Source organism: Colobus angolensis, unplaced genomic scaffold, assembly GCF_000951035.1.
Source record: "Colobus angolensis palliatus isolate OR3802 unplaced genomic scaffold, Cang.pa_1.0 Scaffold220, whole genome shotgun sequence".
Lineage (NCBI taxonomy): Eukaryota > Metazoa > Chordata > Mammalia > Primates > Cercopithecidae > Colobus > Colobus angolensis.
This window is the reverse complement of record NW_012115378.1, coordinates 5734922-5753224: the sequence shown is the minus strand read 5'-3', so window position 1 is coordinate 5753224 and position 18303 is coordinate 5734922. Positions and strand designations below refer to the sequence as shown.

The 18303-nt window shown below is 39.6% G+C and overlaps 1 protein-coding gene and 1 pseudogene across 3 annotated transcripts in view; one reads left to right on the top strand and one right to left on the bottom strand.

The window, feature by feature from the left end:
* Positions 1-535: 535 nt before the first annotated feature.
* MEP1B (meprin A, beta) overlaps positions 536-18303 on the top strand; it is a 30125-nt gene continuing 12357 nt past the window's right edge. Inside the window, exons 1-8 of one of the 2 annotated variants that reach the window (XM_011943722.1) lie at positions 536-645; positions 2350-2368; positions 3196-3240; positions 3326-3369; positions 5941-6019; positions 13487-13604; positions 14768-14946; positions 17837-18055. In XM_011943722.1, coding sequence (XP_011799112.1) covers positions 583-645; positions 2350-2368; positions 3196-3240; positions 3326-3369; positions 5941-6019; positions 13487-13604; positions 14768-14946; positions 17837-18055 — 766 coding nt within the window. In that variant the 5' untranslated portion in view covers positions 536-582. The remainder of the gene's footprint in view (positions 646-2349; positions 2369-3195; positions 3241-3325; positions 3370-5940; positions 6020-13486; positions 13605-14767; positions 14947-17836; positions 18056-18303) is intronic. The other variant, XM_011943723.1, reaches the window with a different exon arrangement.
* Positions 6541-7456, bottom strand: LOC105512996 (annotated as a pseudogene). The gene has a single exon (XR_001001935.1). The product of XR_001001935.1 is annotated as a clustered mitochondria protein homolog pseudogene (transcript).

The window sequence follows — 18303 nt, the reverse complement described above, 5'->3', positions numbered from 1 at the left end:
TCCCACCAGTGTTTGCTTGATGGGAATTTTTAGGGATGAGGTACATTGCTGTCTTACTACTTTATATCTGAATAACGGGTGTGCCTGATTTCTAGCACATTAATGGATTTTATAACTCAATAAATTATAGGCAGTCAATAAATTTTTATTAAATGAGTGAATGATAAAAAGCAGTGGACATAACTGGAAATATTAAAGCAGCATGGGGCTATATGAGCAGGAGGAGTTTCATAAGATCAAGATTAAAAATTAATTTGATATATATGCTTTTGCTCAAGTGGTGTTTACAAGTCTTGGGGACCAGTACACATATATTAGAGAATGTATTCATTAAGACGTCTCAGCCAGGCACTAAACTGTTGACACAGAAAGAAAAAAAAAACAAACCTACAAAACAACTCCGCAGAGCGGTGTTAAAAATACTGGACTTTCATCCCTTGACTGGAGGTATTACTATAGCGTCAAGCTGACCTGCAATATGGATCATTGAGATCAAAGGCTATAAATTATAATGTTTGCCTTTAAAAAAGCAAATTCAACCCTGAACGTCATAGTTAGCTACTTTCAACTGGAAGCTACAACATGGATTTATGGAATCTGTCTTGGTTTCTGTTCTTGGATGCTCTTCTCACGATTTCTGGCTTGGTAAGTAAACAATATATAGAAAACAACTTAAAAATTTTGGGACAGTTGATATTGATTGTCAAAAAAACAACTGTTTGTTAATATTTTGTTCTTTATACATCTTGAAATGTTGATCTCAAATGCGTGTTTCCTCTTGGAGAGTAGAGGTGGGCAGGGTGTAGGGAGGTGGGCAGGGTGTAGGGGGTGACAAATAGCCACACCAGAGTAGAGACGTTGACATAAAGTTATGTTTTCCTTTTAGTTTCATCATTGTGTAACACGTTTTCTTTTGATGAGATTATAAATTTGAATTTTGAAAATCATTCCATTTTTACTGCTGAATGAAATGCAGATTGCTGGACAGTTAACTTGAGATATGAATGAGTGTCACAGTCACCGTCAGTGCTTACAAAGTTTTGTAACATGGTATTTCTCTTCTACTTCTTCATCAATTCAGACTAATCCTTCTACAATTTGGACTAATCTTTTCTATGAGGTAGTTTGTATTACAAACCAACCTAAGGTTTTAAATGAAGTTTCAAATGGCTGGTGGAAAACCTTCAGTTGTTATTTTAAAATAACAATTATTATATTGGGGTGATATTCAATGAATAGGAACTAGAGCATTGCAAACAAAAGATACTGATGAATACATGTTAAACTGTAATTAGGAATAAACCCTTGATAATTTTATTCTGTAGGTGCCCTGGCATTCCTCTGTGAGTGTATGCCTGTGTGTGGTTATAGTGTGAAACATGCAAAGCACTTGTTAATGTCAAAAATGATGGTAATCTTCCATCCAGTTCATTCCCACGTTTTGTTAAACACTCCAAATGATTCTAATATTTAGATACGTAAGCTGTATTTTAATGAAATTGTACTTTACACTTTTGTGACAATTTATTACAGCTCACAATATGCTTTCTTTCACATTATATACTGTAACCCTCACAATACCCGGGCAAAGCAGGTACTGACCATATTTTATAGATAGTTTGAGTACTTGGAAGGTGAACTGAATTACCCTTAGTTAGTAGAACCAGTAACATAACCCAGACAGTCCTATGAGCTTTTTTATTTAATTACACTAAGACATTTCTCAGACTTACTTAGTTTTTTTTTTTTTCTTTGGACATGTAGTCTGAGTTTCATTGACCATTTGTGGAGAATCTATTTTCAGAAAAAAAAATTAATCACAAAATGTACCCTTTTTTTTCTTAAATATTTGTATTGTCTTTGAAGGCAAAATTATTCTGGGAGAAACATGAACGTAAAATAACTTGATTAATGAGTCGTGAATAAAATTTCTTTTTAAAGAATTGTTATAAATTACAATATTATTTCAACATTGAGAATAAATTATTAGGTTTTTCAAACATTGCTCCATGAATGCTTTAGAAAATCATGTGTAAAGTCAGCACTTATTTGAAAGCTAGAGTCTTATGTTCTGCCTTTTTCCCCCCATTTTTTGAAGTTGGTTTCTTGTTTCCTTCACCTTCAAATTGATTTAACAGGCAGTTTCATTTTCTATATGCAATGAGAAGACCCTTTGGTCAAAAAGTCATCTTAGACTTCAATTTAGCCATCCTAAATACATGTCAGGAAATAATCCATAATATTAGTGACAAAACAAACAAACAACAAATGGTTAGATATAAACTGAATCCAAGAAGACCATTCATGGGCATTATAATAATATATTTTGTTTATGTGTTTATTTCCCAGTCAACTCCAGAAAACTTTGGTGAGTCTATTTTGAGTTTTGCTCTAGGCTATAGAGAACCTAGGACGTATTTAAAGCTAAATATCATACATAATTACATATGCATAATTGATGCATAATTGCGTTGAACTTTGATCTAACACTGGATTCTTTTGATTTATGGAGCGACATTTTATTGTCCATGTTCCAAGGTTCATATGCCCAGCAGAGAAATAGATGGTGGTATAGGAAAGGCCAAGCACAGTGATTGACACATAGACATCCCATAAATGCTTGCTGTTATGTTTTTGTTATTTTGTGTCAAATCAGATGGACCTAGTAATAACAGTCTACTCAGTATTCACTTGCATACTCAGAGATTTGGCCATATTATATACACCTTTGCAACTTAAAATAGTAATTCAAGTTTAACTTAAGAATTTTGCTTGAAAGTTCCAAGGTATACTACTAGCAAGTGATATACATGTATGAGTAGATTGGGCTAGTTTGACCAAATTTAATCATTTGTTTCCTATTTAATCTAGTCTTCTAGTCTTTCAAATTAAGCTTAATAACATATGGAGAGACCAATTTCTTATTCCTGAAGTCATTTGACATTCAAGGAAAGTCAATAGGACAGAATACATACATAAAAGCTCTTTGGAGCCCAACCTGGCTCATAGGAGATTCTTAATCAATCAATCAATCAATCAATTAATCAATGTATGTTGAGTCTGAATCTAGTAGTAACTTACTTGAGGCCAAAAGAAACTCACTTAGTTCTGATTATATAAATGATAAAGGTTTTCTCCTTTTATAAACATAATGTTCAATTTTTGTTGTTGTTGTTGTTGTTGTTTTAATCAAAGACGTAGATGGCGGAATGGACCAGGACATATTCAATATCAATGAAGGTTTGTGGATTTTTTTTTTACATAATCTCTTAAGTAGAGAGTTTTAATCCAATTTGCTAACACGAATTTTTATCTTTACTCTTAGGTTTGGGACTGGATCTTTTTGAGGGTGACATCAGACTTGATAGGGTAAGTTGAAACAGTGTAAGGAAGAATCTTCCATTGACCACTGCAAGCCAAGTTCAGAGTAACTAAGAAAGATTAGACAGCATGAATTTTGTTAAGCCCAACTATCTCTAAGGGTGCAGAATCATGGCGACACATTTATTCAATGAATATGTTATACTCAAAGAAATGCATATAATTGTGTCTTCATCTTTCATTACTCAGATTTCTGTGTGACTCAAGCCACCGTAACTCATTACATATGTCTTAGTCTTATTGATTTGATTGATTTTCATCATTGGAGTAATATGACATTTTCATTTTAAAATAGGACCTCACAGATTCAATCTAGTGGAAGCAAAATTAAACTGAATTTGTAAACATCTTCAATGAATCAGGCTTTTTACCACAAAAAAATAGATTTTGTGACTTCTACCCTGGCCTTAGCTAAAAATTGCCAAGTTAAGACCCTCCCAAACCTATTCATAAAGAGTGCTGATTTCATCTAAGTCATCATGCCACACAGATAAACACAGGTACCTTGCATGTAGATTAGGGGGACTAAAAAGTTCATTATCATAAAAGCACTATTTTTTTCAGTGTTCTCTCAAGCACTATTTTTCAAAAGACAAGATATAGTTTATTGTCCACTAGATTGAAAAATATTAAGAAACTTACTACTTACTATCCCTTTTGGTGATGATAGAGAGAAACCAGGATGCTTGTTTAGGAATGTGTTTATAACACGTTATTATACTGGAGAGTATATAAACTTGAAAAAAAGAAAGAAGATTTGATTTGATAAGAGCTATCATAATTTAAAATATGTACTCCATATGACCTAGAAATTATCCAGTAGATCTTTTCATGTAAAATTCTGCTCTTCCTTCCAACACAGTCCTGAGTCACTCCCTTACTTCCTATGTCATAAGCATCAACATCCCTCACTGTCCTCCCACCCTCAGGAAACAGAGCTGCAGTGTTCCAGGCTTAGTCCTGAGCCTACTCTTCTATCTGTACTCTCTCTTGATCTCACCTTGGTCCAGGGATTTAAATGTCATCTCCATGCCAATTAATCCAAAGGCATATCTCTGGTCCTCTCCTTTCCCTGAGCTCCAGACTGGTCTATCCAAGTGCTAATTTGCCAGCTCCACTTGAATGTCTACAAGACATCTCAGACCTAAGGTGTCCTCTGATCATGTGAACCCTCACCTTCCCCCCAAACTGTTCCTCCCCACTCTCCTCTCTTCATAAAGTCATCCTCACAACCTGACTCTACTCAACTGAACATGTAAAAACTTCAAGAGTCACCTTTGCTTCTCTTCTCTCCTTCACTCCCCATCCAGCCCATCAGCAAGTTCTGTCATTTCTAGCTCTAACACACACTGCAAGTTGTCTACTTTTCTCCATCACTCTAATTCAGGCCCCATCATCTCTTGCCTGGCTTTTCCCATTAGCCTCCTAATTTATCTTTCTATTTCAGATATGTTTCCCCTGTAATCTTTTCTACCCTGTTACTTGTCCTTATCTCTCACAGCAAAGTCATTTTTCAAACAGGCAGTGACTTCATTTCACCTCCTGGCTTGAAACTCTTCCATAGTTACCTATGGGTTTAGAATCATCTCCGGATTTAGCCCTAGCCTTCCAAGCCTAGCATGAGTTAGCTCGTTCTTCTCTCCTCCCCTCTCCCTTCCCCTCTCCTCTCTTTTCCTCTCCTCTTATCTCATCCATGTTTTCTCTTAACTCATTAGGCTACTGGTCTCAACATATATTCAAAACATACCAGGCATATTCCCACCTCAGAAGCAGAATAACTAATGTTCCCTCTGCCTGAAACCACCTTTTCAGGACCCCTTTCAACGCTGGTTCTTCTTGCGATCCTATTTCCCCTTAAATGTCATCCCTTCAGAGGGGCCTGTCCTGATCACTCCATCTCATGGACTCCCTCATCCCTCTGCCCTTGTTCACATCTCTCTTTCTAATTTCCTCCCTGTTGCATTCATCCTGCTTAAACATATATTTTTTTCATACTGTTTCTCTCCTCCACTAGATATAAGCTCCATGAAGCCAGGGACCTTTATTACCAAGGAATCTCTATTCTCTAGGACAATATTCAATTTGTTGACTGGGTAAATACATTAGTAAAATATTATTCATTTTCCATTACACAGTTTAAAATCCTTTAAACATTTTTGAAAACTTTGGCCCAGCTCATGTGTGACTTTTTCTGATATTGTGATATCCAGATTATCAAGGTCTTGCTATCACTGTTTTCTTGCATATTTTTAATCTTTAAGTGTGGGAAACTAAGCTATAAATCTACCAATATTTGTAGTTCAGTTTTCCAACAGTTATTTTTTGCACTATTCCTTCCTCAACTATATTAACAAAATTAATGATAGAAATTAGTAATTTCTTCCTAGAAACTTTGTTATATTATGATAAAAGTAGGGCTACACACACACACACACACACACACAGTTTGTGCGAACTGGGAGAGCTTTAAAATTCATTTATTTCTAGATTAACTACTGATTGTTTCCTAAGCGTTTGCTTTATTCGTTTAACTAGCCCTTTTGCATTTATTTTTGACAGGCACAAATTAGAAATTCCATCATTGGAGAAAACTATAGATGGCCTCATACCATTCCATATGTTCTAGAAGATAGCTTGGGTTAGTATGCGCTTTGGAGTATTCACAACTAATGTATGTTTCTGATAAAATATGATTACAATGTTTCAAAGGGTGGGCTTATGTGGTCTTTAAGGTTTTGTTTGATTTGCTCCTTTGTGTGGCTATGTACATTTACTTTGAAAAAAATAAGCAAAATGAACAATGAACGTAACCTAAATGATTCTGTCTGAAATATTTAGTGTCTTGACCAATACAGCAATGCATTCAACCAACAGTTATGGAGAGCCTACTCTGTTATGCTAGGGACATAACGATTAGGGAGCCAGTCTTTTTTTTGTGGGGGAGGGGCTCTGCATCATATATTCATTGAACCAGTGCAAAAACATCTTTTGGGGAGCAGCAGGCCAGGGTCCCGGGAGGATACTGGGGGTGCGGTGGGGGTGAAACATGGAAGAAGAGGGCCTTGCTTCCTCTTCCCATGGCAGGTATGCCCCCTTCTCCTGGAGTCTGGATCCCTGGTGAGTGGGGCCACTGACTGACTGTCCGGCGCCTGTCCCTCTCTATCCCTGCAAGTTCGGGGAAGAAGAGTCCTTGGCAGCCCGGGGCTGGGAGCCCAGGTCCTCTGGTGCCCCCACTGGCTCGGGCTCCTCGGCCTCATCCCTGTTTCTACTGGCCTCCTGGAGCTGGTGTCACTGCGTCACCTCGGCTTTCAGATTCTCCAAGTCTTTTTGACTGAGAGGAATGAAGAGGATGCCACTGATGCCTTTGAACTGCTCCAAGATGCTGGCCACGCCTGGGGCTGTGAAGTTGAGGGGCGGGATGTTGTTGCTGGAGCCATTGCGGTAGATCTCATTCATGGCGCTCCGCAGGACCACGGCTGGCTGGGTCAGGCATCTGAGGTACTCGGAGCTCTCCTTGGTCTTCTCCTGGTCCTTGCCCAGCTGGGTATTACAGAGGGTGTGCAGCCCTTCCTTCTGGTGCTGCAGGGCCCACCGGAACTCAGCTTTGCTCTCATAGACCCAGGCGATGAGGTGGTGGCCAAGGCCACCTTGAGGGCCTTGGGTCCGTGGTACTTGGTGCTGACGGCCAGCGCGTTGTCCAGGAAGCGTGGCGACAGGTCGTACTCCATCACCCTGTGCAGCACCCGCCCGATGTCCAGCACGCCACCTCGGGGTGTCTTCCCCAAGCACCAGCAGCGTGAGGTAGCCAGCGCCCCGCAGCAGGCTCAGGGCCGGAGACAGCTGCCTGCTGGTGAAGCAGTGCAGGGCCAGGTGCATGTTTTCCTGGATGGTGTTGGGGTGCTCGATGCCCGTCACCCGCACGCTCATCAGCACTGCCTCCTGCTGGCTTCTCAGGGCCTCTGCGTACTCGCCCATGATGTAGTGGAGGCGGGTGAGGAGGCGCAGGCAGGCGCAGATCTCCACGTGCACTGCTCCTTACACTTTGCTAAACAGGTGCAGGGCCTGATTGATGGGCTCACAGGGAGCCAGTCTTTATTTTAAAGCAGTGGTTTCCCCTGTGATCAATTATACATATGACAAAACTCATAAAGTAAACAACTAAACAGAACTTGAAGAACTGGCATTGTTTTATCAACATTTTATTTTGCCAGGTCAGGAACTTCAACAACAATCTAACATGATAAAAGAGCTTTTATCATCCTCTTTTCATACAATAAATAATGTTATTAGTTTAGTATTAAAATGTTAAAAAGTCAGAAGAATCAAATCCAAAACTAAGGGCAGCTTTTCTATAGAAGAACTTAAATGTGTTGCAAAGCTCTAAACATGGTCTTCATTTTATCTATGGACTAGTGACAATGATGTCACTGACCAGCATTAGTGTAGAAATTGCTGTTTGGGAAAAGTTTGAGTAAAAGCCCTGCTATAGTTTTTAAATTTTCTTTTTCTTTCTTTCTTTTTTTTTTTTTGAGACAGAGTCTTGCTCTGGAATGCAGTGGCACGATCTCAGGCTGGAGTGCAGTGGCAAAGTCTTGGCTCACTGTAACTTCTACCTCCCAGGTTTCAGCAATTCTCCTGCTTCAGCTTCCCGAGTAGCTGGGATTACAGGCATGTGCTAGCACACCTGGCTAATTTTTGTATTTTTAGTAGGGACGGGCTTTCGCCATGTCGGCCAGGCTGGTCTCGAATTCCTGGCCTCAAGTGATTTGCCTGCCTCGGCTTCCCAAAGTGCTGGGATTACAGGTATGAGCCACTGCACCCAGCCTGTTATAGTTTTTTTAAATTTCAACTTTTATTTTAGATTCGGGGGTAAGTGTGCAGGTTGTTACATGGGTGTGTTGCATGATGCTGAGGTTAGGGGTACAAATGAACCCATGACCCAGGAGTTGAGAATAGCACCCAATAGGTGGCTTCTCCAACCCCTTCTCCCTTCCTTTCCCCTCTTGTAGTCCCCAGAGTCTTTTGTTCTCATCTTTACATCCATGTGTATGTAATATTTAGCTCTCACTTATGGGAAAACATATGGTATTTGAAAACCCTGCTATTTTCCTTAAAGATCATGCATTTCAGTGGAGATTCACATAAAAGTGAATTATGATAGAATGGAATAAACATGATTAGTGATATGTTCAAAGAGCTATGGGAGCACATTGGAGGGGCGTTAAACTCAACCTGGATAGAAAAGCATATGCATTACAAGCAGAGGACACTATACAGCAGGACTGCGACAAAGTTTGTGTAACTTGTACACTATACAACTGACATGACCTCCTAGAGCTGGTGCCGCCATGCCACCTCAGCTTTCAGATTCTGCAAGACTTTTTGACTGAGAGGAATGAATGAAGAATGCCATTAATGATGTAGAGCTGCTTCAAGAGGCTGCTCTCAGGTGGCTGGGCCAGGAAACAAGTGGAGCCGATACCAGGTTTACGTTCTTGCTGTTCACCAGGAGGCATTTGTTTCTTTGTGTGAAAGTGCTGTTCACCCATCTGGCCGGCCAGCAACTGCAGCACCTGCTCAGATGTAGTGCCTCTTTCTAAAGGCACCATGTGGGCTAGTGTGGCCTCTGATAACAAGGGAAGGGTGCTTTAGCCAAATGCACCATGATCTGCTAAGGTTTGAAGAAGGGAGAAAACCCTGAGCTGGAATTTAGATTGAGAGTGGGGAGATAGGAAGTTGAGCAGGTAGGCAGAACCCAGGTGGGAAAGGACTTGGGTCTTTCCTGTGTTAAAGAACTTGTTGTGTATACTAATAACATGGAGCCACCAAAAGTATTATTGTGGCAGTGATTGTTAAAATTGCAGTTTAAAATAATCACTTGGGTTGAAGTATAGAAGATGTGTCGTTAGTGGGGTAAAAAGGAGGTAGGGAGACCAGTTAGAAGACCAGTGAGGAAATTCAGAGAAAGAATTAAGAGATTCCTAACCAAGACTTTCTCAATGGGGATAGATAAGAGTGGATAAATCTAAAAGCTATTTGGGAGGCATTTGTTAGACTGACTGATTGACTGTAAGAGGTCAAAAAGAAGGTGGGTATAGGTAATGAGATTCTAGTGCTCAGGATTGAGTCCTGGGTAGCTGAGTGGATGGTAATGTCTTTAACAAGAATGGAGAATTTAACCTTGAGGAGCATGAGACAGAGAAGTGTGGTGGAAATTAGTTTTTGGCATGCAGAATTTGAAATGTATCAGAGTCACTGTGGTGGAGATACCAAATAAAGTGTTGGTATATGACCTGGTCATTCAAGATCGAGAAATATTTGGGAGTTATTAGGATGTAAGAGATGGTTGAAGCCATGAGTATGGATGAGCATTTCACACAGTGCCTTGCATAGAACAGGTGCTCCATAGATAACTGGATTTTATTGATTTATCCTGGAAGGTTGTGTTGAATAAGTAAGAAGATGGTCGAGAATGAAACTCAGTGCCATTTTTTGGAGCTGGTATAGAAAGAAGATCTGGTGGAAGTTATTGAGAAGGGGGAATTGGCCAGAAACATAGATGAAAAACTAACAGTAGGGTAGGAAAAGCCAGGGCAGGAGTAGTTAGCAGGGTTGGAAGCCATAAAGAGCACAGGGAGCATGAGGAGAGAAAGAGGTTGATTGACTTTTGGAATCAGGAACCTGAAAGATTTTGAATATATATGTTTTTTGGTTTAGTCTTTTTGATTAAAAAATTTTTAAGTTCTTTTAATTCCCCTTCCTTCCTTCCTTCCTTCCTTCCTTCCTTCCTTCCTTCCTTCCTTCCTTCCCTCCCTCCCTCCCTCCTTCCTCTGTGTCTCTCTCTCTCTTTTTTGAGATGAGTTCTTACTCCATCACCCAGGCTTCAACCTCTGCCTCCCAGGCATAAGTGATCCTTCCACCTCAGCCTTGCAAGTATCTAGGACCACAGATGCATGCCACCATGCCTGGCTAATTTTTTGTATTTTTGGTAGAGATGGGGTTTCACCTGTTGCCCAGGCTGGTCTTGAATTCCTGAACTCAAGCAACCCACCCGCCTCGGCCTCCCAAAGTGTTGGGATTACAGGCATGAGCCACCACGTCCGGCTATATTTCTTTTTTTTTTTTTTAAATTATTCTCCTAAGTATGTTCCATGAAAGATTAGGGAGCTTTAATTTTATGTATCTCTTAGGCTATTTTTTTTTTGCCATGTTTAACCAAAGCCATCTAACCTTATAAGCTTTATTTATTTCTTAAACAGCATTATAAACAACATAATGAATGCCTTGAGGACAAGAGCTATTTTTCATCTTGCAAATTGGAGGATTACCATAGTCTCTGGCATGTTATATGTAATAATATTTTTGAAATAAATTGATAAGCATATGTATATATATATAAATGAAAAATGTTAGATAAAAATTAAGCCTAGATCCTACCATCCAAACTGTGCACATTTTTACATAGTTATAACTATGACGTCTTACATTTTTTGTTCTAATTTTTTCACTTAATGTTATTGCATATTTTCGTATTGTATAGTCTTTATAATAGAATCAAACTTCAAATTTTTATAGACTAATTTTTTTAATTATGTGATTTTGATTATTTCTTATTTAGAAAATACCTTTGTTTAATATTGTAGAATTCAACTTATTTTCTATGTTCAAATTAAGAAAAGTATCCTTATGTTTCAGAAATGTATACCATCTTCAAATGACTCAGATTAAGAAAATTACTAAGCAAGGCCACTCTTACAGGTAGCAAAAGTAAATACCTATGAAGGGTTGATTTCTGGAAGCTCCTATTACTCAGATTCTAGTAGGTCAACCTGTGAAATTCTACCAGTAGGACTGTAGTCTTTGAGCTTGAACTTCAGATGTTACCTGGCTGGTAGATGCAACTTCCCTGAAAGAAGTAACACTCAAAGCAGCCATTTATACTTTCCAGGGCCCAAGTTATAATTCCTTGCCTTAGCACCAAGGGAGAAAAGGCAGTGGGGGAGGCTGAGGGTAAAGAGCTGGGGATAGAAATGAAGGGGAAGGTGCTAGAGACCTGAAGGGGCTGCTAAGGGGAAACAGTCCTGAACAGCTGCTTACTGGACTCCTAGGACTGCTAGCAACTTGCCTCATTTTCCGAAGCCTGGGGCTTTCTATGATATGGTTCCAAGTGGAGCTTTCTGCATCTATAACACAAGGTTAACTAAGGCCCTTGGTAAATAAAGGCATATGGAAAATAAAGATCTTATCTTGGTAAAGGGCCTCCGTGTTTATAAAGCTTTCACATGTTACTTTATTAATTCAAGAAACTGTCCTCATTAAGTTTTGATAAATGGCCTAAACTAGTATGCTCTTTTAAGTTCTGTTTAAAACAGTGATATGGTGGTCAGTATTATCATACCCTATTTGAAGAAAATATTACATTTGAAATAATGACCCAAATATGATACTTATAGGACAGAACATTTTGAATGTTACAGCCATACGTAGATACACACACACACACACACACACACACACACACACACACACTTTGCATACTATTTCAGGGTGTTCATAGACCTTCCCATCTGAATGTCCTCAGATTAAAAGCCCAGCTGTGAGGCTTTAAATACATATTATAGCTTCTCAGATTAAGTATGTGGTGACAATTTATTTTGATTGCCTGTGATCCAATGTCCAATGGATCCAATTTGTAATCCTCTATTCATTAAAATGATAAAAACAATACTCAATGATGAAAAAAGATTTTGATGACATAATATTTAGTGAAAAAATAGTTGGTAAAATGCTATGTAGATGACTTTATTTTTTATAAAAATATTAACATATATATGTTATATGTGTATTCAAAGGCAAAATATATGGTAAGGGTGATTGATTATTCCTGGATGATAGGATTTTAAATTTCTTTTTATTCATATCAACGTTGTAATTTATTTATAATGATAGTGTATTACTTATGTGGTATTGTAAAAGTCTGAACTTAGTGCCTTTTACCACTTATGGATTTTCGGGTCTTTCCTATGTGAATTCTGTTCTTGATCTTCTTAGACCTGCCTCAACAGAGGCATACCAAGTAATCTTCCTTGGACGTCTATGCAATGGTTACTCAAGAAGGGAGAAAGGAAATGAACATTTGACAAATGCTAATTTTACTTGGAACTTCATGTTTACTTTCTCTTATTATCCTCACAATATCCTGCAAAGTTGATTTTATTTCCTCACTTAACTGATAATAACATCAAAGCTCCAAAGGTTGATTCAATTGGGAAAAGTTTTACATCAAAATTAAGTGGTGAGGATAGAGAAGAACTTAGGTGTGTCTGGCTCCAAAGTCCAAGCACTTTCCCCTCTGCCATACTGTCTCCCACCTCCTGGCAGGCTCCCATTTTTCACTTCACTAGGACCTGGCCCATATGATGCCTCTCCATGTGCATCTGATACAGCCCCTTCCTCCTGGTCACTCACAAGTTTCTTTTCCTGCATGTTGTTTCTTCCATGCCTCTGCCTTCTTTGAGCTCCATATCCATATCACTCTTATATCCAAAGCATTGGCTCTTACCCCTATTTTGGGCCATGAACTCACTTGCAGACCTCATGAAAGCTCTCTCTAGGAAATGCACTTTGCATATGTAGATATGCACACACACACACACACACACACATACACGCTTTGCATACTATTTCAGGGTGTTCACAGACTCTCCCATCTCAAGATCCTCAGATTAAAAGCTCAGCTGTGTGGCTTTAAATACATATTATGTCTTCTCAGATGAAGTATGTAATGGTGATTATTTATTTTGATTGCCTGTGATCCAATGGATATGTTCTCTGAGGTACAGAAATGCATTTTTATTGTTTAGTAATGCACCATTAGTGAGTGCTAGAGAAATATGAGGCCAAATAAGAGATCTGAAGAATAAGCAGATACTGTATATGATATTCAATGGGTACTGAATTTTAATTTTTGTAAAAATAAAAGACTCAACATTCATGAAGGGACTAACTCATGATAAGCAATATATTACAATGGCCTGCTTCCATGGTAGATTTTTCCATGGTGATTGTTTTAATAAGCATATTTTTGTTTGTTTTCTTCCTTCAGAAATGAATGCTAAGGGAGTTATCCTCAATGCATTTGAACGTTATCGCCTTAAAACCTGTATTGACTTTAAGCCTTGGGCTGGAGAAGCAAACTATATATCAGTGATCAAGGGCAGTGGGTAAGTTGAAGACTTTGTCTTCTAAGGCATCTAAGGAGAACTCTAGTGCCTGGGACGCTACATTACAGCAATCGTCCTAGGCTCTGATCTTTAGGAAGGGGTGGGGACTTTCTTGCTAGTTGCTGGAGAGGAAAAAACAACTGGATCTAGTTTTCGTAGGCATAGAAATTATATTCCCATACATGTAACCACCTTTAGACAAAGTGGATGGGATTGCATGCCATCAGACCCACAACCTTGTGAATTTCAGGCCGTTTGTAATTTACATACTGTTTATCCCTTTCAAGTAAAAAAATGTGTATTTATGCGTGTCCATGTCTGTATTTAAGCTTATTTTAACCCAACCACTCTTATTTCTTGAGTTAAGAAGGCGACAGTATTATTTGTCTTGAGCTCAGCAATTCTGAGTGATTGCTGTCCCTGTAAAGTCCTTGTTTAATGGGCACAGGCATGCCAAGGAGGATCTCAAAGACTTTGAAATTCACAGGAAAAAACCAGGTCTGGACCACCTTGGGGATGATTTGCTCCTATGTAATATCTGGAGTTAGGGCAAGTTCTTTAAAGATCACCTGGTCTATAAGGTTTTTAAATATTATACAATACCTGGTATATTAGGCTGTTCTTGCATTGCTGTACAGAAATACCACAGACTCAGTAATTTATACAGAAAAGAGGTTTAACTGGCTCACATTTCTGCAGGCTTTATAGGAAGCATGGTGCTGACATCTGCTCAGCTTCTGGGGAGGCCTCTGCAAACTTACAATCATAGTGGAAGGTGAAGGTGGAGCAGGCATGTCACATGGCAAAAGCAGGAGCCAGAGAAAGAGTGGGGAGGGGGAGGTGCTACACACTTTTAAATGACCAGATCTCATGAAAATTCACTATTGCAAAGACAGCACCGAGCCATGAGGGGTTCATCCCATGACTCAAATACCTCCCACGAGGTCCCACTTCCAGCATTGGGAATTACATTTCAACATGAGATTTGAGTGGGGACAACTGTCCAAACTATATCACCTGGGTTATGAGAGAAATGCACAGTGTTCAGATGTAACAGCAAAGGATTTAGGTGGGTAATGAGGTGGATTAGGTGGTGGGGATTCTGCCCTGAGACCTCAGATTGTAACATCCTCTTCCCCCTTTCTTGTAAACTCTTCTATAAGCTGCTGGTCTTCAGTGGGAAATATGCGGGTTGGGAAGCAAGAACTTTCCATTGGGGCAAACTGTGACCGAATAGCAACGGTTCAACACGAGTTCCTCCATGCTCTGGGATTCTGGCATGAGCAGTCGCGTTCTGACCGGGATGACTATGTCAGGATAATGTGGGACAGAATTCTGTCAGGTACATTTCTCTTGTTTTCCTATGTTTTTAGTCAAGGACTGAATTTCTAAGCATGTGTCCTCTCTTGTCATCTGTGGCAACTGTTAATAATTTTAAAACTCTGATGTTTTGATGTCTTAATTCATTCAGCTCGAACTCATTCTGAGTTATTGGAGCACTGGTATTCCAGATCCCATATGAGCTAGAAAAGCTCTTAGAAACTGGGTTTGTGGTTTTAAAGCATATTCAGTCCCACAATATGTTCCTGAGTATTATGTGGAATGGAGTCTGTGCCCAAATTAGTTTTGCAAATCCCCAAGTCTTAGTCCATCTTGCGCTGCTATAACAAAACACCACAGACTGGGTAATTTATAAAGAATTGAAATTTATTCCTCATTGTTCTGGTAGCTGGAAAGTCCAAAATCAAGGGGTAGGCATTTGATGAGGGCCTTCTTGCTGTGTCGCATACCATGGCAGAGGGCAGAAGGGCAAGGGAGAGTCAGAAAAAACAGGGCCAAATCTGTCCTTTTACAAGGAATCCACCCCTGCAGTAGCAAACCTACTCCTGCAGCAATGGGATTAATCCATTTATGAGACAGAGCCCTCATGCCCTAATTACCTCTCATTAGGCCTCACCTCCCAACACTGTTGCAGTGGGGATTAGGTTTCCAATACATGCTTTTGGGGGGACATATTCAAGCCATAGCACCTAGGTTAAAAGAAATTAGACTTATTTATCCCGCTATACTGCTCTGAGTCTTTATTAGCTTGACAGGAATTGTAAATCTCTAAGAAAAGTGATTTACAAAATGATTTGATCATGGTCTTCTTTTTTTCTTTTTGCAGAGTAGCTTGTAGGGTATTTGGATTTATTGTTTCATGGAACAATTTTCAGTAATAGTTGAGTAGCATGAACTGTTTGTGATTCTGTGTTCAAAGTCACAAAGTCTTAAGAACCATGTCTGAGTATAGCTCATGTTTTCCACATTCCACAGTGACACTCAGCTTCCTCATCTGTCCTGCCTGGGCAGGGCGAGACAGAGGAAAGGGCACTGCTATTATGTCTGAGGCACTGTGAGGAGTGCCCTACACAAGGTCCCCTGACACCACACTTCTTGAAATCACAGATCTTGCTCTTCATCCCCCGCCTCTGCTTATCTCAAATGGGGTCAGGCATAGCAGCAAACTAAAAGATTTCTAGCGAAACAGCAGTGTTTAGCTTTAATCCACAACCATACTCTTTAGGATTCCCAAAGTCTTATTTTTGATCAAAACTTCTGCCCACATTTGATAACACATCTTTATGTTTTGGAGATTAGAACCACCTCAATGTGTCCATAGGATCATTCCATTTCAAGGTGGAATCAGTTTCCCATTGGTATAATGCTAAACGGCCTGATGTCTTCTCTAAATAGATTCATTTTTGTTTTTTATTATTATTTTAAACTGACAAATCATAATTGTATATACTTATGGGGTACAGTGATATTTTGACATGTGTACACAATGTGGAATGACTAAAACAAGCTGTTTAACATAGCCGTCACCTCACTTATCATTTCTGTGGTGAGACATTTGAGATTTATTCTCTCAGCAATTTTGAAATATACACTACATTATTATTAACTATAGTCATCGTGCTTTATTTATTAATTTATTTTGAGACAGAATCTCGCTCTGTTGCCCAGGCTGGAGTACAGTGGTGTGATCTTGGCTCACTGCAACTTTCGCCTCCTGGGTTCAAGTGATTCTCCTGCCTCAGCCTCCCAAGTAGCTGGGATTACAGGCACCCGCCACCATGGCTGGCTACTTTTTGTATTTTTAGTAGAGATGGGGTTTCAACATGTTGGCCAGGCTGGTTCATCATGCTTTAAATACATCTACACATATTCCAGTAACCATGAATTATGGTTAGTCAATAACCGCATATCAACGCTTTCTAATGACTCCTTTGTAGGATAACTAGAAAGTTATCACTCCCAGGTTTCATCTCACCATCCCTTCAAAGTCTTCTTACTTCCATCTCCATCTACCGTGGATGTCCTCAGCCTGCCATCACTGCTGGCCAATGCCCTGAGTAGTTCAACAACACTTTTTGTTGTTGTTGTTTGAGACAGGGTCTTACTCTATTGCCCAGGCTGGAGTGCAGTGATGTGATCACAGCTCACTGCAGCCTCGACTTCCCAGGCTCAGGCAATCCTCCCATCTCAGCCTCCTGAGTAGCTGGGACTACAAGCATGCACCACCATGCCTGGCTAATTTTAAAATATTTATTTTATTTTATTTTATTTGAGATGGAGTCTCATTCTGTCACCTAGGCTGGAGTGCAGTGGTGCAATCTCGGCTCACTGCAACCTCCGCCTCCTAGATTCAAGCAATTCTCCTGCCTCTGCCTCCCAAGTAACTGGGATTACAGGCATGCACCAGCACACCAGGCTAATTTTTGTATTTTTAGTAGAGACGGGGTTTCATCATGTTGGTCAGGCTGGTCTCGAACTCCTGACCTCATGATCAGCCTGCCTTGGCCTCCTAAAGTGCTGGGATTACAGGTGTGAGCCACCATGCCTGGGCTTAAAATATTTATTAGTGATGAGGTCTCGCTTTGTTGCCCAGGCTGGTTAGCAACACTTTTTAGAATCCTCCTTTCCACGAGCAGTTTTTACAGCCTTAGACTAAATGCCAGTGTCCTAACTATGGGCTGCAATAGAACCTTAGATATGTTCAGTGTCACTGCTGGTATTACAGTTCTAAGTCTGAATGTTATATTGTAAGATGGGAATAATGAAACTTGTTAGTTGTAGCAAAAATTGTTTGAGTTTATTATATTCTCCATTTCTAAGTGAGCAGTATTTGGAGTAAGATAAGTTGAATTTTGTGAACATCAAGTAAAGATTTTTTATTTATCCTTTAGGCAGAGAGCACAATTTTAACACCTATAGTGACGGCGTATCAGATTCCCTGAACGTTCCCTATGATTACACTTCAGTAATGCACTACAGTAAAACTGCATTCCAAAACGGAACAGAGCCGACCATTGTCACAAGAATCTCAGACTTCGAAGATGTGATCGGCCAACGAATGGATTTCAGTGACTCTGATCTCCTAAAGTTGAATCGACTGTATAACTGCTGTATGTGACAGGTTCTTTGAAATGACTTGTATTTCCCTCTGTTATGTAGAAAAAAAATGTGGGTCTGTGCCATTTTGTCAAGCATTGGTGGGGTTTCTGAGATTATGGAGACTTGATATTCAGGAAGTGAACAGAATAGTACTCAGATCTTAATCTACAACTTGGAAGCAGTATTTTTCTTTTCACCACGTCTGGTGTTGAGATCTAAAAACAAATTGGGTCCTGTAGGAATATGCCTCAGGCAGGTT